The sequence below is a fragment of the Lacerta agilis genome, chromosome 8 (assembly GCF_009819535.1).
Source record: "Lacerta agilis isolate rLacAgi1 chromosome 8, rLacAgi1.pri, whole genome shotgun sequence".
In the NCBI taxonomy this organism is placed as follows: Eukaryota; Metazoa; Chordata; class Lepidosauria; order Squamata; family Lacertidae; genus Lacerta; species Lacerta agilis.
Window position 1 is genome coordinate 10719711 of NC_046319.1, and position 21594 is coordinate 10741304.

At 46.8% G+C, this 21594-nt stretch overlaps 1 protein-coding gene across 2 annotated transcripts; it reads left to right on the plus strand.

The window, feature by feature from the left end:
- The first annotated feature begins 133 nt into the window (after window positions 1-133).
- Window positions 134-20690, plus strand: EMC1 (ER membrane protein complex subunit 1). Of its 2 annotated transcripts, XM_033159444.1 has the most exons (23): window positions 134-285; window positions 532-656; window positions 1444-1509; window positions 2151-2244; window positions 3191-3319; window positions 4396-4522; window positions 5396-5545; window positions 6977-7144; window positions 8117-8188; window positions 10438-10560; window positions 11360-11456; window positions 12175-12291; window positions 12744-12752; window positions 13261-13460; window positions 14089-14238; window positions 15042-15203; window positions 15321-15440; window positions 15878-16015; window positions 16703-16876; window positions 17774-17984; window positions 18670-18754; window positions 19973-20102; window positions 20342-20690. In XM_033159444.1, exons 1-23 carry the CDS (start codon window positions 176-178, stop codon window positions 20519-20521), a joined length of 2937 nt encoding a protein of 978 aa, XP_033015335.1. In that variant the 5' UTR covers window positions 134-175; the 3' UTR covers window positions 20522-20690. The 2 variants fall into 2 exon arrangements, with proteins under 2 accessions (XP_033015335.1, XP_033015336.1); XM_033159445.1 differs by lacking the exon at window positions 12744-12752.
- The last annotated feature ends 904 nt before the right edge of the window (window positions 20691-21594 follow it).

Consider the following 21594-nt stretch of genomic DNA (forward strand, 5'->3'; position numbering starts at 1 on the left):
CTGCCTCCAGATCGCTGGAGAGTCACTCTAACTCTTCTCATCACATATCTCTATGGAGGCAGAAGGCCTAGGAGGTGCTCTCTATGGTCCCGGAAGCTCTATGGTCGCGCGGTGCCCGATGGGATAGCGAGGGCCTCCTTTCCTCTCTTCACCCCCCAATTCTCCCCGGCCTGTCATGGCGGCGTCCTGGTTTCTGGGACCTTTGCTGTCACTCCGGCTGTTTCTCCTGCTCTCGCCTCACCCAGCGGCCGCCGTTTACGAGGACCAAGTGGGCAAGTTTGACTGGTGGGTGACAGGCCCAACTGACCTCACCTGCGGAACTCACCGCCACAGAAAGAGCTGATATGAAGGAGGGAGGTTTCTAATATAAGCTGATGGAGGGAAAGAGAACCCCTGATCAGTCACTGCTAGTTCAAACCCCCATGATTGATTGATTGATTGATTGCAGACCCTCCATTCTTTGATGTTGTCTAATGTGAATATTGGATAATATGTGACACCTCCAATTATCCCCTTTGTGTTTCTTAATAGGAGACAGCAGTATGTGGGAAAGCTTAAGTTTGCTTCCTTGGAAGCTTCGCAGGGCTCCAGGAAGCTCATTGTGGCCACCGAGAAGAATGTGATGGCTGCTCTGAACTCCAGGACAGGAGAAATCTGTGAGTATCTCTTATGCAGTGGACAGGACAGGGCCTGTTTATACCTATTGCTTTGATAGAAGCGTTGGTGATAACCTCTGCAGCAGGAGCAGGGGCTTGAGTGGATGTACAACTCGGACTAAGGCAACATCGCATGTAGAGTATTTGCTCTGAGTGCATAAGGCTAATGGTATCAGTACCACTCTATTCTGCCTTGGCCAGACCACATCTGGAACACAGTGTCCAGTTCTGGGCACCACAATTTAGGAAGGATATTGACAAGCTGGATCGTGTGCAGAGCAGAGCGACGAAGACCATCAGTGCTCTGGAAACCAAGCCTTATGAGGAATGGTTGAAGGAGCTGGGAATGTTTAGCTTGGGAAAGAGGAAACTGAGAGGGGATACGATAGCCATCTTCTAATATTTAAAGGGCTGTCAGATGGAAGAGGGAACGTGCTTATTTTCTCCTCTGGAGAGTAGGACTCAAACCAATGGCTTCAAGTTACAAGAAAGGAGATTCCGACTAAACGTCAGGAAGAACTTTCTGACAGTAAGAGCTGTTTGACAGGGTAACGGATTCCCTTGGGAGGTTGTAGACTCCTTCCTTGGAGGTTTTTAAGCAGAGGTTGGATGGCCATCTGTCAGGGATTCTTGAGCTGTGCTTCCTGCATTGCAAAGGGTTGGACTACATGGCCCTTGGGTCCCATCAAACTCTGCAATTCTGGGAGGAATGGGTGCTATTAGACAAAATGTCCCAACCATTGAAATGTAGCTTCCTTTGTTCATCGGACTCCTGTTTCTTTTTAAGTGTGGCGCCACGTGGACAAAGGAACTTCTGAAGGAGCGATAGATGCAATGCTGATCCATGGACAAGGTAAATGAAGCACTTGTATTCTAGCTGAGTTATTAGGTCTGTAGTGCTGGCCATAATATTTCTTAACGACCTCACCACCCCACAAATTATGGTTCTTTGAGTGTTCCCATTTTACAGAAAGGAAGACTGAGAGTTGAGAGGCAAAACTATGAGCCCAGCAAGTCCTTGACTGTTTTACAATAGGGGCAGGGAGCCATGTTTTTTCACTGGAGGCCCACATTCCCTACTGAGTCAAAAGTGGGCAGAGCAACAAGTGTGAATTTTATCTTAGCACAGTCGTCTGGTTTCTACACACACACTCATATGCCTCTCTTTATCCTTTGTCTGGGCATGCAAGAACCATTATATGAGTCCAAGGACATATTGCAGCCATATAAAAACCTCAAGGAGGGTGCTGAGCTGGTCCAGGAGAGGGTGTGTCCTGGGGAGAGTCCTGTGTTCCTCATCCCCTGTTTATAGAACACGAGTTGAACACGAATGGATGAGATGGAGTGGCTGCAGGCCTCGCTTGTCCCAAAACAAAATGAGGAAAGTCAGGTGCAGATCCACACCCCTTTTTAGGAAGGAGGGATATGCTTCTTCTGAGCTCTACTTTTGGGTATTTATAATATACCGGCTGTTTTCACCACCCTATCTTATAGATGCCATCACTGTCTCCAACGGGGGCCGCCTCCTGCGCTCCTGGGAGACCAACATCAGGGGCTTGAACTGGGAGATATCGATGGATGCTGGCAGGTGAGAATTTTGGGTGGGTGGAATGCTGGGGAACTCATTTGCAACCTTTGGGGGTAATGGCAGATTTTAACACTATATATAGGGTCCTGTTGATCATGTTCTTCCTCTGCATTGTGAGTGTAGACAGAGGTTGATTTTCCCACGATTAAGAACTCTTTCCCTGGAAAATCTTCTGCAGATGTTGTGTTCTTTTGCTTGAGGAATGCTTCTTCCTATTTTATTGAAAGGGTTGCAGAAAGCTTTCTGACTTCAGTGTAAATCAGGTGTAGTATTTTGTCAGTTCCTTGAAAAAACGAAGTACCGGTACATTTATAGAGACCTGCACTGGTTGCCGATTTGCTACCGGACCAAGTTCAAGTTGTTACTTTTAGCAAATAAAGCCCTGAGCGACTTGGGACCAGTTTGTTTATGAGATCACCTTACCTTACCCCATACAAGCCCACTTGACCAATCTACGGAACTGGCACTTTTGCAGGTGCTATATAATACTTGTTCCACATTTTTTAGAAATTGCTCTTTTAGTGTGGCAGCACCCACACTTAGGAACTCCTTGTTGATTGACATCAGGCAAACACTTTCACTCTTCTCTTTCTGGGGCCTGCTAAGAACGCTCTTTTTTTAGGCTGGCCTATCCAGGCACATAGAACGCTGGTGCCTGTTTTAATCTGGCTTTTAACTTATGGTTGGTTTTAATTATTTTGGAATGCTTTCAATAGCTGTTTTTAACTGGCTTCCCTGCCCCTCCCTTATAATTCCATTCTTTTGTTCTTTTCATAAACTGCTTTGAGGTTTGTTTCTGCAGTCAGGCATCGTATCAGTTTTGTGAAACAAAATGAATCTCATCCTCTGGTCATAATTCTTTTAGCTAGTTGTAGGTTTTTAATTCTGCGGTGAGTTCTCTTGGTCTGTGGCTGCAATAAACCATTTGTGTGTCTCGCTGTTCAAGTTTTCAGATGGCTAGTTTGGTGGGACTTCAGGACATGGTGAAACACGTAGCCATCTTGAAGAAAAATGTCCTCTCTCTTCACTACCTCTCCAACGGCCATCAGAAGTGGTTAGAGCATTTGCCAGAAAGGTAGGAGGTGATCGTGGGCCGTGGTCGTCTCTGGTTCAGGGAGGGGCTGTAGCTCAGTGGTAGAACACCTGCTCTGCATGCAGAATAGTCCCAGGTTCAGTCCATCTCCTGGAAGGGTTGGGAAATAAAAGACTCAAGTAGCTAAGTGCTCTGCCATACCCCCCCCCACAAAAAATAAAAACGCTCCCACACAGGCAGAAAAACATTAGGTCATTGTCTTCATGGGAGGCAAACAGGGTCTGCAAATGGGGTGTTGCATGCTGCTTATTCAGGATTTAGATTCCTCAAGGACCTTTAGGTTCTTCTTATGCACATTGGGATGGATCAGTTGAACAAGAACAAGTGGAACACGAAAACACAGGGGAAGGGCTGTAGCTGTTGACAGAGCACCTGCTTTGCATGCAGAAGGTCCCAGATTCATCTCCTGGTAGGCTGGGAATGTCCTCTACCTGAAACACTGGAGAGCTGCTGCTGGTCAGTGTAGGCAATGCTAGCTAGCCAGACCAGTGGTTTTGACTTGCTGTAAGACCCTTTCCTATGTATTCCAGCTGCTCCATTCTGTTCCACCTCCTCCACACACACCCCTCACGGTTTTCTGTTTTATCCGCCTTCTAAACAGCTAATCAGTCAACTTTCCATGCTCACAGTTCTCATTGCTCTGATCTTGGGACTCCCTTCTCCTCAACTTAAGTCCCCCCTCTTTTTTTGGTACTTCTACAAACCTTTGGGTGCCCCCCAGGTCTGGTGATGTGCATATGGTGCTGTTTTGCCTGTGGAAGTAACATCACCAGCAGTCTGATCATCTGATATGAGTCATCATTCCATGTAAATCTGAAGACATTTGTTACTGGTGGTTGCACCTCCATGTTCAGGGGCAGCCTACCACTGATTACTAGGTTCTGGGGGTAAACAAGAGGCAGCTGCTCCTTGTCATGCTACTGCTTTGCTGGTAGGCTGGAAGGTGACTACATAGATCCTGGAGCGAGCCTGGAGCTTCCAAGCTCTCCCTTCCCCATCCCCCAAAGACTTGTGGTGACAGCCGGCTGACTTAATCAACTTCTGATATTCCTTGTTAGTGAGGTTGTCCAGTATCAGCTGGTGTATTCCCATGGGACGGGGTCGGTGCACGTAGTTGGAGTCAATCCTCAAAGCCACTTCAACATTGTAACCTTCAGCATTGAGGATGGAGAGATCACAAGACAGGTAGGATAAGGTCTGGGCTCAGAATGGAATTTTGGTTTCCTTGCGAAAAACTGGGTATTTGCTTACTTTTTTTCTAGGAGGGACGATATCATTTGGAAAATTTGCAGATTTAAGACTGAATCTGTGTGTGCTTACTTGAGGGTGAACTTGACTGACCCAAGTGAGGCTTATTCCTGAGTAGCACTACAATGCCAATATGGGGCTATCTGTTTAGCCCCATTCCATTGTGGGTTATGTTTTCCTTTTTTCTTCTTCACAGTTCCTTCAGAGGTTTTAATTCTGTACAAATATATTTTTTCTGACTGACGGTTGAATAAAAGAATGTATGTATGCACTACAATGTTTAATCAACTGGGTTAGTAAACTGTAACTCCAGAGGTGGTTGGACTCCCAGCTTCCATCAGCCCAGCCAGCACAGTTAGTGGTCAGGGATAACCAACAACATCCAGAGGAGCCACAGGCTCTCCATCCCTGCTTTAAAAGAAGGCAGAGGTAGCTGGGGACAGTAAAGGCAAATGATGGAGGGAGCTAGCTGAAGGGCAGCGAAAGCAAGAGTTCAGGGACAAGGAACCTGTGGCCATCCATCTGCCTGTTGGACTTAGCCCCAGACAGCATGGCCAACTGTCAGGGATTATGGGAGCTGTAGTCCAGCATCATCTCAAGGGCACTATGTTGGCTACTGCTGAATCATCACAAAACCTTTTCATTGACTAAAAAGGAAAAACAACAACAGATGCCCTTGATAAATCAGGCAGCATATTTTATCAATATATTTTTATACTCTTAATGAAAATGTCTGCTGTGTGCGGTGGAGAAGGGAGCTGCCGTGGGGGATGCGAATCCAGTTTCTCAACACTTTTTTTCCTTCTGCAGGTCAGGGTGGCAGCCCCCTGGTCAAGGACTCTGAGTGGAGCTTGTGGTGTGGTCGGAGAGGGAGTCCTCTTGTGCGCCGACTCAGCCACTCACTCACTCTATGCCTTGTCCCTGGATTCTGGGGAAGAGATGAAGCAACTTCCACTGCAGGTGAGGGGTCTAGGAAGCAGGCTGGTACCTTTGGACGGGTTTGGCTTTCAACTTGGCGAATCTGAAGGATTACTAGCTATGGCAGCTATGTTCTCCTTCCCCTGTTGGAGGCACTGTGCCTCTGAATACCAGTTAATTATCATAATACCTTTGATTTATTAATTGCCTTCTAAACCTTACTCTCAAGGCAATTGACATACAGGATACAGTGGAACCTCGGCTCCTGAACGCCATGGGAGCTCAACATTCCAGCTCCTGAATGATCAAAAAGTGAATGTTCCGGTTTTTGAATGTTCTTTGGAAGCCGAACATCCAGCGCTGCTTCCAATTGGCTGCAGGAAGCTCCTGCAGCCAACCAGAAGCTGCGCCTTGGTTCCCAAACTGTTTTGGGAGTCGAACGGACTCCCGGAATGCATTTTGTTCGGGAGCCGAGCTTCCACTGTAGTTAAAAACAGATTTTGTTTTTGTTTAAAGATGCATTCAAAACAAGACTAAAAACCTAACAAGTGGGTACTCTTGATAAAGACCCATTTCTTAAGCTGGGAAAACCTGTCAGGACAAAAATGTCTCCAGTTTCCCACCGGAAAGCGCATTTATGGGGAATTCCCAAGTCGGGAGATTGCCGCTGTTCTCAGATTCTGTGCACAGAGTTCTGGTTGGCCGCTGTGAGATCAGAGCACTGCATTGTGATGGCTTATCTAGCCAGATTCAGCTGTGCTCTTCCAATGGCTCTTGTAACGCAGCTAATTTTCCTGTCTTTTTGACGCTGCACCATCTGTGTCAGGGAACCCCTGTGGGAAGGTCAATAACATGGATAGTCTCCGTGGAGGAGGAGAATGGCTATCAATGGCTGCAAACCACGACAGCTGTGCTCTACCCCTATATTCAGAGGCCTTTGAGTACCAACCAGTTGTTGGAAATAACAAGCAGAGAAAGTTCCACCTTTCCATTCAGGCTTCCTTTTGAGACTTCTGGTTGACCACTGCAAGAACAGGATGCTGGCTTAGATGAGTATTTGACCTGATCTAGCTTCAGGGCCCTTGCTTTTACATCATAGGATTTAGTCATAGCTGTCAGTTAGGATTAGACAAATTCATTAACAGCTGTGTTCTGCTTCCCCTGTTGGAGGCCATATGCCTCTGAATCCCAGTTGCTGGGAATTGCACATGGCAGAGTGCTGTTGTGCCCACATCCCAGTTGCTGGTTTCCCATTGAGGCAACTGGTGGGTAACTGAGAACAGGATGCTGGACCAGATGGGCCAGTGGTCTGATCCAGTGTTCTTGCATAGCAATGGACACCAGTGTGGATTACACAAATCCTTGGGGAATAGGGCTATCAGTGGCTATACTCTCTCCACTGCCGGAGGCTCTTCTCCTCCTCTTACGTCCCACGTCTGCCTGACTTGCCTCCTCCTCTTCCCCCCTCCACAGTCCTTTGGTCTGGAGTTTGCCAGTGGCTTCTGGCCCCGTTTGCTTTCCTCTCAGCCCAATCCCGCCAGTGCTTCCCGTGCCCAGTTCTTCCTGCAGCTGTCTCCAAGCCACTTTGCGCTGCTCCAGTATCGGAACGGCGTGCTGAGCCTCCTCCGGGATTTTCCGCAGGTAAAAGGAAACGGTGCCCTATTTTTTTATATTAAAAAATGAAAAATGAAGAGTAGAAGCTGTTGCTGCAGTGCCGATACCTTGTTGTTTTACCTGTTAAAAGCCCGTCCCCTTGAGGAATGTTACCAACTCTCTACCGATGTACATTGAGAAAGGGCTGTAGCGCAGTGTGCGTGATCTCTCCATAGATCAGGAATGAGGAACCTGTCGTCCTCCAGAGATTGTTGGACTCCAACTCCCATCAGCCCCAATGATTGGCCATTCTGGCAGGTGGTATAGTGGGAGTTGTAGTCCAGCACGTTCTGGAGGACCACAAGCTTCGCATCCCTACATTAAAAGAAGGCAGAGCTGTGATTGCAGTAACCCACCTGGTCTGGTTAGTGGGTGGGTAACCTGTGGCTACCTAGAGGATGTTGGATTACAACTCCCATCAGGCCCAGGCAGCATGGCCAGGCTCCAGGACACCTCCTGTTTTAAAAAGATCAGGGGCAGTCAGTTTGAGAAGTTCTCCCACTTAACTACAGCCCATCTGCTTTGCATGCAGAAGGTCCCAGGCTCAATCTCTGACATCTCCAAGTAGGCCTGGGAATGTCCCAGTTTCTAAAACCCTAGAGGACCACTGCCAGCTAGTGCAGACAATACTGAACTAGATGGACCAGTGGGTCTGATTCAGTATAAGGCAGCTTCTTTATGTTATCAAAAACCCCTCTTTGCTCGATACCTTGGGAACTCTGTCTCTCTAAGAAGAAGATACTGAGCAGGGTGATGTGACTCAGTGCAAGGATCTTTCAGTAGGCAGCCGGTCCTCCTGTAGTCTGATGTCGTGCTGTTCAAGCTCAGGTTTATCCCCTAAGCTAGGTCAGGGTCACCCAAGGGAACTTTTATCTAAGTGCACCTCTCATCTCGCCAAGCACAGTGTTTCTTCCAGGAGCATTTTCCTTATTCATTCTCTCTCACTGCTGCGTTTCTCAGGCTGGCCTCGTGACCTTCGCAACCACCAACGAGAAAACAGTAGCCGCAGTCCTCACCTGCAAGGCCGAAGTGGTAAGTTTGAGGGTGACATGTTGGGTGAAATCAGTAGCTTGGCTTGTCCCTGAAATGCCCTTGCTTCCTCAGGATCGTGCTGGCTTTTGTTGCTCCAGTGTGATTACTTGTCTGCATTCAGGCAATCGTTTCTCTACTTTTAATAAGCTGAGATACAAACATTTTGGCAACTTCCCTTCCCTCTCGGTGTGAGCCAGCAAACAAATGGGGATGTCTTTAATTTAACTTGCCCATTTTCTCTGAATCAGGTAACTATAGTTAATAGCTCTGGGATGAGCCAGGATATGAAGTCAACTGCAAACCATGGTTTAGTGTCCTGGCTTGTTACAGAAGCTGTTAGCCATAATTTCTCAGATTGCAGGAAACAGGAAAGGTAGCAGGACTACAGCCCTGGGCAGCACAAGCATGCTTACTTGGGCTGATGGATACTGTAGTCTGAAACATCCGGAGGGCACCAAGTTGGGGAAGGCTGAACAAGTTGGGGAGGCAGCTAGACTTGTTTTATATCTTGGTTGGTTCAGACATTCTTATTACCTGAGATTCTCCCACTGTGTGAATTCGGAAACCTTGTGGTAGATTTTTTGTGTGTTAAAGAATAAAATTGCAGAAGGCAATTGCCCACAGTCTGAAATTAGGTCTTCTTGTGAGCCAAAATACTGGTGAGTGCAATGAAGGCATTATTTGCTTTGCTTTTTAAATAACAACAAATTAAGTAGTAGCTTAAATGGATACTTTTTTATAGTGGCGTCAAATGCTCAGAGTGCTGCATGTGGATTATTTTGTGATCCATATAACAACCATGTAAAGTAGGCCTGCATTATCCCCCTTCCCAACTCCAACATGGCAGATGATAATGCGTCTGACACTTGGAAGGATGTGAACACCCAGGCGCCAGAGATAAGGTTGTGCAGCGGTTGAGAGGCTGAGCTATGGCTCACAAAGCCCCCAGTTCAAATCTTGCCTGCCATGAACTCACTATCTATGGTTTGAGAGAGGCCACCAAATCAGCATGTCACACCATGATTTGTCCTGACTGGTTTGTTGGTACGTCTGCGTTCACCAACCATTGACAAGCTACAGTGATGACTGTCCTTTTGCCTTAATGACCATGGAGACAGGAGTGAACTTCTGAAGCTGATGGAAAATGGAAACAGGCGACACTTCCTGTCCTAAGTTTGGAAGCTCAGAATAATGGTCTAGGTTCACAGCTGTAGTTACTAAAAACTATGTTTTCAGGTGTAACAGGAAACCTTGGCCTTATGTTATAACCATGAGCTAGCACAAGCCTTGGGTCTGCACACTTTCCCCTTTCCTTTCCCATCAGATAGAAGAGGAAATTGAAACTTCCACTTTGATTTTAGAACCAAGGGCAGTTCGCTGTTGTACTACTACTACTACTAGTAGTAATAAATTTATTATTTATACCCCACCCATCTGGCTAGGTTTCCCCAGCCACTCTGGGGGCGACTCCCAACCGAATATTAAAAACACAATATAGCATTAAACATTAAAAACTTCCCTAAACAGGGCTGCCTTCAGATGTCTTTTGAAAGTAAGATAGTTGCTTATTGCCTTGATATCTGTTGGGAGGGTGTTCCACAGGGCAGGCGCCACTACCGAGAAGGCCCTCTGCCTGGTTCCCTGTAACCTCACTTCTTGCAGTGAGGGATCCGCCAGAAGGCCCTTCCGGGCTGAATGAGGGTGGAGACGCTTCTTCAGGTATACAGGACCGAGGCCGTTGTACACCAATGCAAGGAACTGTAGTTAGTTCCAACTGTGGCAAGCTAGAACAAATTGGGATCAAGCCATGCTTCAATACCTTTGTTTGTTTGTTTTTTGTTTTTGTTTTAAAAAAACCCTCAACTGAGTCAGAACAAACCAGTTTCCTGAGTTTGTGCACAATGGGGAGCTATTAACAATTATAAAAGCAGATGTTTTCAATCTTTCCTCGTGTGCAAAGGAGGAGCGAAGAGGATGAGAGCATGACCCTTTGATTCATGCAGGCTCATTCTTGGGACAGGGAACCATGGTTTTCTATTATGTCTGAACCAGGCTTACCTTGCATTTGAAGTGTGTGGTTTAAAATGCTATGGTTTAAATGTATTTTGTGCACCCCACCCCAGCACACTCTTCACTCCTTGGGTCAGGTAGCTACTCTGTTGCTCTGGGTGACACTGCATGCATGACGGTGGCTCTGATATTAAATCCTACCCCCCCTTTCTTTTAATTTCTTCTGAATGACACTTAAGGAATCCTTATCCTGCCACAACCAGTCCTACGTAATTAACCTGTACTTGGCTGAAACTGGGCAGAGGCTGCTGGATACTGTTATCAGCTTCACCTTGGAGAAAACATCTATGAGGCCAGAACAGGTATGGGGAGTGGTCTTTAGGAGAGAGCGGGGGCTGAGGGGCCTTGTTGGGCATCTGAATTTTCTGTGCTGTCCATGGGCAACACAATGGGCAAAACTATATATATTATCTTAATCACAAATTGTATTTGGAGGGGCAGCTCAGGGCAGACCCATTAAAATTAATGGACCTAAGTCAGGGGTCCCCAAACTAAGGCTCAGGGGCTGGATGTGGCCCAATCGCCTTCTAAATGTGGCCCGCGGACGGCCCAGGAATCAGCGTGTTTTTACATGAGTAGAATGTGTCCTTTTATTTAAAATGCATCTCTGGGTTATTTGTGGGGCCTGCCTGGTGTTTTTACATGAGTAGAATGTGTGCTTTTATTTAAAATGCATCTCTGGGTTATTTGTGGGGCATAGGAATTCGTTCATATTTTTTTTCAAAACATAGTCCGGCCCCCCACAAGGTCTGAGGGACAGTGGACCGGCCCCTTGCTGGAAAACTTTGCTGACCCCTGACCTCAGTTCTCAGTTCTCCTCAAAGTAGACTTGCTGAAATTATGACCCACTTGATCCCATTAATTTTGACCGGTCTGCACTTAAGTAAAACTTGGTTGGATACAATCCAAGTTTCCCCTCCAAAATAAAGTTAATATGAACAACAGGCCTCAATAATGTAACTACCCACACCCACACCAAGAATCTTAGCAGTCTTTTCAGAAGGCTGTAAGTTGCTTCCTTAATTGGTTGGACATCTTGCTAATCCTGCAAGCTGATGATACCCTGATGCTCTGCCCACCCCGTTCCCCTTTTTCTTTCAGCTTTACATTCAGGTGTTTCTGAAGAAAGACGACTCAGTGGGCTACCGAGCCCTGGTGCAGACAGCGGATCACATGCTCTCCTTCCTTCAGCAACCAGGTGACCTTTCTGCTGTGTTGCACAGTTCATATGTTGCATTTATTCCCCACCTTTTTCTCCACAGAGCTCAAGGGGCCATATGCAGTTCTCTCTCTCATTTAATCCCTGTGGGGTAGGTTAGGCTGAGAGGCAGGGGTGAGCTTCATGGCCCAGTCTCCTAGCTTGCTAGTCTGACATTCTCACCCAGGGGTCAGCAAACTTTTTCAGCAGGGGGCCGGTCCACTGCCCCTCAGACCTTGTGGGGGGGGGCGGACTATATTTTGGAAAAAAGTAATGAACGAATTCCTATGCCCCACAAATAACCCAGAGATGCATTTTAAATAAAAGCTCACATTCTACCCATGTAAAAACATGCTGATTCCCGGACCATCCACGGGCCAGATTTAGAAGGCGATTGGGCCACATCTGGCCCCCGGGCCTTAGTTTGGGGACCCTTGTTCTAACCACTACCCCACACACCAAGCTTCCTGGTAAGTGGATGGCAGAGAGCTGGCTTTGCCAATGGCCTAAGAAGGAGAATTAGAAGCCCTGGCTGTCTTTCCAAGCAAGTATTTCTAGGATTGCAGTCTAAGAGTTGCATCTGCCTCAGAGTAGACCTGTTGAAACGAATGGAGCTAAGTAAGATTCATTCATTTCAAGGGGTCCGCTAACACTGGATACAGCCCCCCCCATCTTTCCTTTTACGACCCTCTTTGCATCTCTTGTTTCTTCTCCGCAGGGAAAGTTTTGTGGAGCAGAGAAGAGTCTTTGGCTGAAGTGGTCAGTTTGCAGATGGTGGATCTGCCCCTGACAGGCGCGCAGGCAGAGCTGGAGGGTGAATTTGGGAAGAAAGCAGGTAAAGCCACAGTTGGTGTTTCTTTCCCTTTCCCAGTCCTGAGGAGACTCACAATACCTCCCGTCCGGTCAGCAAGGCTGCCAGGTAGTGTTGCGCAGGTAGATTAAAATTTATTATTCACCCTTCCCCCTAAGGTCCCAGGGCAGGTAACAACAACTAAAACACAACATTAAGAACAATTTTTAAAAAGATAAAATTACAAAAAACAAGGTGGGTCCTAAAAATATTCATCTCATGTGTCAAAAGCCGGGATGGTGGTAGTGGTGTAAAGAGGCGCATCTTCAGCATTCTCCAGAAGCTGCGTAATGAAGGGGCCAAAATCATCTCTGCAGAGAAGGTTCCACAACTTAGTTGTTACATCTCTGATACTGTGGTTTTTGTTCTTACTCCAGTGAGTACATTTCATATATTTTCTGCTTTGTCTCTTTGTCTTTTTGCTGTCTGGGAACCAGCAATTCAAGGTAATTCTCCAGATGTCTTTTTCATTTGCTTTTCTTGACAATCTTGCTTTGGAAAGGGGTTGTGTGTGTGTGTGTGTGTGTGTGTGAGAGAGAGAGAGAGAGAGAGAGAGAGAGAGAGAGAGAGAGAGAGAGAGAGAGATCTGTGTCAGTTTCAATCCCTATGGGGCTCTATCTGTCTTCCATGAGCTTCCTTGGTGCTGTTGAGTTGTGCTTGCTGTCTGGACCACATGGCTCCACAAACATGCTCTCCTGCTCGCCAGCAGTGAGGAACTTTGTCCCCTGTCCAAGATCCCCTGACCTTCTCCCAAGCTTGGAAGAGGATGAGGGATTTCACACAGGCTTTCTTTATTAGTGAGGCTCAGAAATGTCAGCCAAATTAAGTATATGAGAACACAAGAGCAATGCTGAATTGGTGCAGTGGCTTGTCTGGTCATGCTACAGGGTCTTCCCTCTATATTAACCTCTGCTTAATTGTTGGGTGTGACACATTCTCTCTCTCCCTTTCCAGATGGTCTGCTGGGCATGTTCCTGAAGCGCCTGTCCTCTCAGCTCATCCTCCTCCAGGCCTGGACCGCTCACCTTTGGAAGATGTTTTATGACGCCCGCAAGCCCCGCAGCCAGATCAAGAACGAAATCAACATTGATAACTTGGCCCGGGATGAGTTTAACCTGCAGAAGATGATTGTGGTGGTCACAGCTTCTGGAAAGGTGAGGAGTGTGCTTGTGAGCAAGGAACTTAAGTTATATAAGAGAGCTCTGCTAGATCAAGGGTCAAGTCTTATCTGTAGTTCAGTGGCAGAGCGCCTGCTTTGTAGGAATGGGAATGTCCCCTGCCTCTGGAAACTTGGGAGAACTGCTGCCAGCCAGTGTCAACAGAACTGACCTAGGTGGATCCAAGGGTCCGACTTTGGTATAAGGCAGCTTCCCATATTCCTATGTGTCCCACTATCGTCAACCAGATGCCATGGTGGGAAACCCACAAGCAAGGCATGAAGGCAATGGCTTCTGGCGTAAAGAGGTGGTAGACTGCCACTGAACATGGAGGTTGTACTCCTGGCTCTTGTGGCTAATGAGAACATTAGGAAGAGTCTCACTGGACCAGCTCAAAGGCAGCCACCCTCTTCCACCACGCACAATATTTAAATCATAGGATTGTAGAATTGGAAGGGACCCAAAGGTTCATCTAGTCCAACCCCAACCCCTTACAATGCAGGAATCATTTTCCGTGCACTTCACCACATGCTGTTGTGCCCGCTTGCTGTTGTGCCATCAAGCCTCTCTGCTATATGAACCCGTGCGGCTTGACCATTGTGTGGTCTTTGTGTTCTCTGTCCAGCTCTTTGGAATCGAAAGTAGCTCCGGGACCATCCTGTGGAAGCAGTACCTCCAGGACGTGCGGCCGGGCTCATCCTTCAAACTGATGGTCCAGAGGACGACTGCCCACTTCCCCCACCCTCCGCAGTGCACCCTCCTGGTCAAGGACAAGGTTGGGACCCACATCTGTGATGGCCGGTTTGGACTTGGGAGATATTGCAGGGGGAAAGTTCGTTTGTGGGTAGCTAGCAAGGCCTGAGTTTGAAAACTGAATTGAAAATAAAATTGCCAGTATCATAATGCCATTATTCAAAGCTGTTGTGCGACTGCATTTGGAATACTGTGTACAGTTCTGGTTGTCTCACCTCAAAAAGGATATCCCGCAGTTGGAAAAGGTTCAGAAAAGGGCAACCCAAAATGTTCAAGGGGATGGAACGACTCCCCTATGAAGAAAGGTTGCAGTTTTTGGCATGTCTTACTTTAGAGAAAAGGCAAAGAGGCAACATGGTAGAAGTTTATAACAATTTTGCATGGCACAGAGACAGTGGATAGAGACATTTTTATCCCTCATATCACAGGAACTTGTGGGCATCCAATGATGCTGATTGTGGGAAGATTCGGGAGAGAGGAATGAAAGTCTTTCTTCACATAGCACAGAGTTAAACTATGGAACTTGTTCCCACAGGAGGCAGTAATGGCCAGCAACCTAGATGGCTTTAAAGAGAAATTCAAGAATGAGGAGAGGGCTGTCAGTGGCTGCTAGCCACAATGGCTATGCTCTGCAGCCAGGAGGCAACAATGCTTCTGAATATTGGTTGCTGGAAAGCCACAGGAGGGGAGAGGGGTCTTATGCTCAGATCCTGCTTGTTGCTTTGAAGCCACTATGAGAACAGGTTGCTGGACTAGATGGGCCATTGACCTGGTCCAGCAGGCTCTTCTTCCTTTCTTATGCCCCTGTGCCTCTTCCTCTCCCAGGAGACTGGCAAGAGCTCCCTCTACGTCTTCAACCCCATCTTTGGGAGGTGGAGCCAGGTGACCCCTCCGGTGCTGAGCCGCCCCATCCTCCAGTCCCTGCTGCTCCCCATCATGGACCAAGATTACGCCAAAGTTCTGCTTCTGATCGACGACGAGTTCAAGGTGAGCTCTGCCTCATCCTTCGGTTATGTGTATAGCCTCTTGAAAAACCCTCACACTTCTTTGACCTGTTCTCCCTCCCTTCCTTCCTCCCTTCCTCCCTTCCTTCCTTCCTTCCAGGTCACAGTGTTCCCAGCGACAAGGAACGTCCTCCGGCAGCTTGAGGAAATTGCTCCGACCGTCTCTTTTTACTTGGCAGACACCGAACAGGGCAAGTTGATGGGACGGAGGCTGCAAAAGGTACTTAGCTCTCATTTCCTCCTTGTTAAGATGGCATTAAATACTCTCTGTGTTGTTGTGGGCCTGTAACTGAGGGGTTTAGTGCCCCCCCCATACCGCTGACGTGTCCGTCCAGGTTGGCCAGCTCAGAAGTGATGTCATCAGTTGGCGCTCTCGGGCTTACCCTGGAAGTGAAAGTTTGAACCAGCCCCAGTAAGTATGGAGATTGATAGTAGTTGTAGTTAATCAATTTCTAGAGGGCCAAAGATCCCACACACCTGCTGCAGCGGGATGGGGCTCTGTATGCATTAAGCTTCTTGCGCAGAGAAGTTGCATGCAAGCAAGGAATCGTGCTTTCAGTACATCTCGGACTGGGGGCCTTATATTGGCAGGACAGGACTTTCTAGGAATCGGCTTGACATTTTTTATATCCTGGGGTTCTTGGCCATGTCTTGCAGGACCTGACAACAGAGGAGAGCTGGGAGATCAACATCCCCCCTGACGTGCAGCGGATCGTAACCATCAAGGGGAAGAGGGCCAACGAACACGTCCATTCCCAGGGCCGGGTGATGGGAGATCGCAGTGTCCTTTACAAGGTAGGAGAGGGCGTGGGAACGTCCAGTCGGTCAGACAGCATCACATGCCTTTGCAGTTCCCATAGGAAGAATAGAAAGATGCCTTATGGTGAGCCTGGTCATTATTCAGTCTATCTCAATATAGCTTACACTGACTGGCAGCAGCTCTCCAGGGTTTCAGGCAGGATTCTGTCCCAACTCTACTTTGAGATGCTGCCACAGACTGAACCTAGGGCCTTCTGTATGCAAAGCAAATGCTCTAATGCTGAACCTTGGCACTTCCTCGTAAAATAAACTAAGAGCCCAGTCCTCATGATTCTTATATCTAGACATATCTTTGGTCTACCTGGCTCAATACTGTCTGATTGGCAGCAGCTTTAATATTGAGCCATTGCAATTCCCCTTAAAATAAACAAGAGCGTAGTCCTTGTGGTTCTTTAAAAAGGGAGCTGATTGAAACTGAAACATAGGGAACTCTCTGACCAGCTCAGTATTGGTAACACTGACTGGCAGCAGTTCTCCAAGGTTTCAGACGGGAGATTTTCCGAGCTGTACCTGGAGGATTGAACCTGAGACCTGCATGCAAAGCAGGTGCTTGAACACAGAGCCAAGGCGCTTCCCCATCTGAGTCACATTGTTTCATGCTGGGAAGGGAACACACAGGCTAGTAGGGCCTGTTTCAAGGTGTCAGCCTTTGTCTTGTTGCAGTCATTGAACCCGAACCTGCTGGCGGTGGTGACGGAGAGCACGGACACTCACCCGGAGCGCACGTTCATCGGGATCCACTTGATTGACAGCGTCACTGGCCGGATCATCCACTCCTCGGTGCAGAAGAAGGCCAAGGGGCCAGTCCACATTGTCCACTCGGAGAACTGGGTGGTGGTAAGCAGTGTTCCCATGCCTCACCATTTCATGCAGGTGGAATTGTGAGACCATCATGAAGGAGTTGTGGAAGGAGAAAGGCCTTGCCTAGTGTACCGTTGCCTGGGAGTTTGGGGTTTTAGTTAGGATCAGCAGCAATTAAAATACAATACAGTGGCACCTTGGTTCTCAAACTTAATCCGTTCTGGAAGTCCGTTCCAAAACCAAAGCGTTCCAAAACCCAAGGCACACTTTCCCGTAGAAAGTAATGCAAAATGGATTAATCCGTTGCATACTTTTAAAAACAACCCCTAAAACAGCCATTTAACATGGATTTTACTATCTAACGAGACCATTGATCCATAAAATGAAAGCAATAATCAATGTACTGTACTATAAAATAAATAAGACCGTATTGTAGATGATAATTTTTTTTTTTTTTAAAGATTCTTACCTGCACTGATGATAGTCATTGTTTGGATGGGGGGCTTTTATCCATTTCCGCAGTCACACAATCAATCAATCGTTAGCTGAACTGGGTTCCACACAGTGACAAAAACAAATTAATTGCAAAAGTCTCAAAACCAAAAACGCAAAATAAATAGCAAAAACAAAAGCGCCAAACTTAATCCGTTATGGAAGTCCATTTGACTTCCAAAATGTTTGAAAAGCAAGGCGCAGCTTCTGATTGGTGCAGGTGCCCCAGAAACAATAGCCGACAGCTGCATCAGACGTTCGGCTTCCGAAAAATGTTCGAAAACTGGAACACTTCTGGGTTTTCGGCATTTGAGAACCAAGGTGTTTGAGTACCAAGGCATTTGAGAACCAAGGTACCATCGTATTAAAAGTAGTTTAGATTGATCGTTATTAGTATTTTTATTATTACATCTGAGCAAGCTTTCCCCTCTCCCACCGCAGTACCAGTACTGGAACGCCAAGGCCCGCCGCAACGAATTCACAGTGCTGGAGCTGTACGAGGGGACGGAGCAGTACAACGCTACGGCCTTCAGCTCTCTTGACCGCCCTCTCTTGCCCCAAGTCCTGCAGCAGTCCTACATTTTCCCCTCCGCCATCAGTGCCATGGAGGTCACCATCACTGAACGGGGGATCACCAGCCGTCACTTGCTCAGTTAAGGAGCGGGCCGGGTTTTGAGCTTTCTGACCAATCGGGATTTGAGAATGGCCACCTTGAAGCGGGGAGGGAGCAGCCCCTTCCTTTCAGTTTCAGAACATGCAGTGAAAGGTTTTCCCATCAGCTTCTACCAAAGGCCTAGTGGTCTGGGGTGGTGAGGAATTTGAAGACCCTTTACTATTTCTCTTGTCCCCAGTGTCCTAGAGCCACCCAATCAGCATGAAATCGGCTTTTGGGCCACCAAGAAAGTGTCTTCTCACTTTTCCTGCCGATTGGAGTGGAATGAAGGAGGCGTGTGGGAAGAACACCAATGAGTTGTTCTCTATGCTCCAAAGCTAAGCATTTAGGAACATGGAAAACTTAAGTATCTTCCGTTTCCAGAGAATGGCGCACAAGTTAAGTTATGTACAATGGGTTTTCAAGGAAAGTACAACTTGGATCACCCCAAAAGGAGATACAGGAGACCTCCAAATCATTTGCCCGTGAAAATAGTAAATCTAGCTGAAAGGCAACACATGGAGATCTGCACTGATCATTGCAATGCATCCCTGATCATGATTACCGTATAATCTTAGAAAATTGTATAATCTAACACTTCTGTTGCTCAGGAGGAAGTGTGAATTTTGTGGCAATTGTTGAAATAACATTTGCCGTGCTGTTTGTTTCACTTGTAACTCTGCAGTTGGACTTCCTTCTGGGGCGATCCTTTCACTCCCCAAGGCTCTGTTGGACCCGCGGCGGCCAGAAATCCCTACAGAGCAAACTAGGTAAGGACAATGGGGTGGGTGTAACTCCCAGGCCTTTGGAGAAGCCTTTGAGTATGTGCAGCAGATTTTTGACAGGTCTTCTAGTCCACTTTATAAGTAGAAGGACTGTAGGAAACTAGGATTGGTCTCAGGTAGAAACCAGATAGGTCCCGTTCTGTGAAGCACTCTTCCTTCCCTCACTTTTCACTTTTTGGTCATTCTCTTGAAGTCCTTTTTATGCTGTCAGGCTTTTGTAAGGTGTTTAATTTTTTTTATTTAGCTAGTCGCCTTAATGTTTTTCTCTATATTAAATGTCGCACACTGCCCTGATATTTTACATTGTGGCAGTACAGAAATGCTTTTATATGAGCAAGCTGCCTTGCCCCAAGTCAGACTGCTTGTACATCAGTAGTCCAGTGTGGTCTACTGTGATGCCGCTCTCAAGGAATTCCTGCAGAAAAGAAAGGTATTTCCCCCATTATCAGGATTGGGGAACCTGTGGTCCTCCAGTGAGTGTTGCACTCTGGCTCTCATCAGCCCCAACCAACTATTACAGCGGTCTGGTATGATGGGAGTTGTAGTCCAGAAATATTTAGAAGGCCGCAACCTCCAATCATAATTATTGGTTACACAACCCTGAAGTTCTAAATGGACTATTTATTTATACATACATACATACATACATACATACATACATACATACAAAATTAAGATACCACTTTATTGTGGTGAAACCTCTAAGCAGCTTACAAAGAAATATTAAAATCATCAATAAAAGGCAACATGAGAAGGGAGGGAGGCTTTGGGGAGTTTCCTTCATTTTCCATTTCTTTGTTTCCTCCTTTCTTTTTTAGTATACTGCCTTTTTATATTGTTGTACACAAGGCAATTTACCAGCGGAAAAAACAACAAAACATACAGCATAGATCTCACATCTTTTAACAATGTGATCCAATACAAATAGGTCACAATAGAAGATATGACTTAAAGTAATATTCAGTAATCCATTAGAATATGCAATCAAATTAACTCAAAATATCAGCAAATAATAATCAAACAGAAATTCCCTCTCAACAATTTCAGTAAACTATAATCAATAAAAATAACAGTGAAGTGACAATATATAAAATACCACAATATGGGGGGGGGGGGAGCCCCATGGGGCAGTCCAAATGGATCTTGTGGAGAGGTGACTGAGCCTGTTGCTTTGATGTCCTGCTCTTGCTTGCCTTTTTCCAGGGAAGAAAACTTGATCCCGTATTCCCCAGACGTGCAGATCCATGCCGAGAGGTTCATCAACTACAACCAGACCATCTCCCGAATGAGAGGCATTTACACGGCCCCGTCAGGCCTTGAGTCTACATGTCTGGTGAGCCCTCACTCTAACGATGCACTTTCTTCTACCAGGTGGTGATGGTCACACAGGGCTTGGATCAGGGATAGGGAACCTCTGGCCTGTCGGTGGCACCGTACAAGAACAGGAATGGACTCCTTGGCCTGATTCAGTACCCCCCCCCCCTGCACCAACTACATCCAAATATTTGCTTGAAGCAGGACTCGGCTGTCCTTGGCTTTTTGTCACTTCTGTTTTCTTAATTTCACCCGCAGGTCGTGGCGTACGGCCTGGACATCTACCAGACCCGAGTCTACCCCTCCAAGCAGTTTGATGTCCTGAAGGATGACTACGACTATGTCCTGATCAGCAGCGTCCTTTTCGGGCTGGTCTTTGCCACCATGATCACCAAGAGGCTGGCTCAGGTGAAGCTCCTCAACCGGGCCTGGCGATAACCAGATTTGCAGAAGCAAACCTGCTGGGGCTGGACAACAAAGACCCTGTTCCACAAGGAGAGGGGGATCTCAGCCACATTGTTGATTAGATAGCTGTTACCCTGATGGAGCAAGATCTGTGGGGTCCTTTTTTTGTCTGCGTCTCATCTGCTGGAATAGCTAAGCCCAGTTCCTCATGGGAAATGAGAAACGTCAGGAACAAGAATATTCAACGAAACAAAAGACTATAAAGTTTTTATTTTTTCCTTGGGAACTGGTCTAAAGTGGTGCAGGTGCTTTGTCTTGACTACCTTGTAATGTAACATCTCTGATCCCATCTCTGAAGCCCCTTTGCCATAAAAGTCAATCTCCGGGTCTTCAGCCTGCATCATCACATACATTTTACTTGGGAGTAGGGGAGGGAGTCCCCTGCCTTTCTTGCCCCAACAGTTTTTGATCCATCCCTTACCCTCTCAACTCAAGGAAGCAGTTGAAAAAGACTGGAATTGCAGTTGGGAGAAGAGGACAGTGGGAGCCAGCCTTTCTCAACCTGTTGCCTTCCAAATGTTAGACTCCAGCTTCCATCAGCCAGCATGGCCCAGTGGTCGGGGATAATGGGAGCTGTTTGAATAACATCTGAGGGAGGGGTGGGGGAGATCAGGTTAGGTTAGGATGGCATAGGGGAATTTTGGAAGTATGCTAATTAAAATGGAGTTGAATACAGATCAGATCAGCTTGACATTTATTAGCTCAGGGAAGGGGCGTTGGAGAAGATGTGACTATAATGGTCTAATATTCTGGTTGTTGCACTGATATTTCGCCCCATTTGATTTTGTGTTCCTGCTACAAACACACCTAATTGTTTGACTGTTTCCTGTGATGTTTATCTCTTTGCTCTAGGGCTTGCAATTTAAATTACACTGACTGGTGTAATGGTAAATGTGACTGGTAGGCTCTGAAAACATATCCTGCATTGGGTTGAATGGGAATACTTGAAGCTAGGTTTCCTCCCTTGATAATATAAAATAAAAAACCTTTGAAGTTCTAAGTTAACCTTTTTGCTCTGCATGTTCTTTACTATGGGATGTATCAGA

Bases quoted from the DNA above. Each gene is read 5' to 3' on its own strand.
- EMC1 (XM_033159444.1), top strand. From the start codon at position 176: ATGGCGGCGTCCTGGTTTCTGGGACCTTTGCTGTCACTCCGGCTGTTT. The intron at 15,441-15,877 runs GTACTTAGCTCT...CATGTCTTGCAG, and splicing joins TGGGACGGAGGCTGCAAAAG to GACCTGACAACAGAGGAGAG. The intron at 16,877-17,773 runs GTAAGCAGTGTT...CTCCCACCGCAG, and splicing joins ACTCGGAGAACTGGGTGGTG to TACCAGTACTGGAACGCCAA.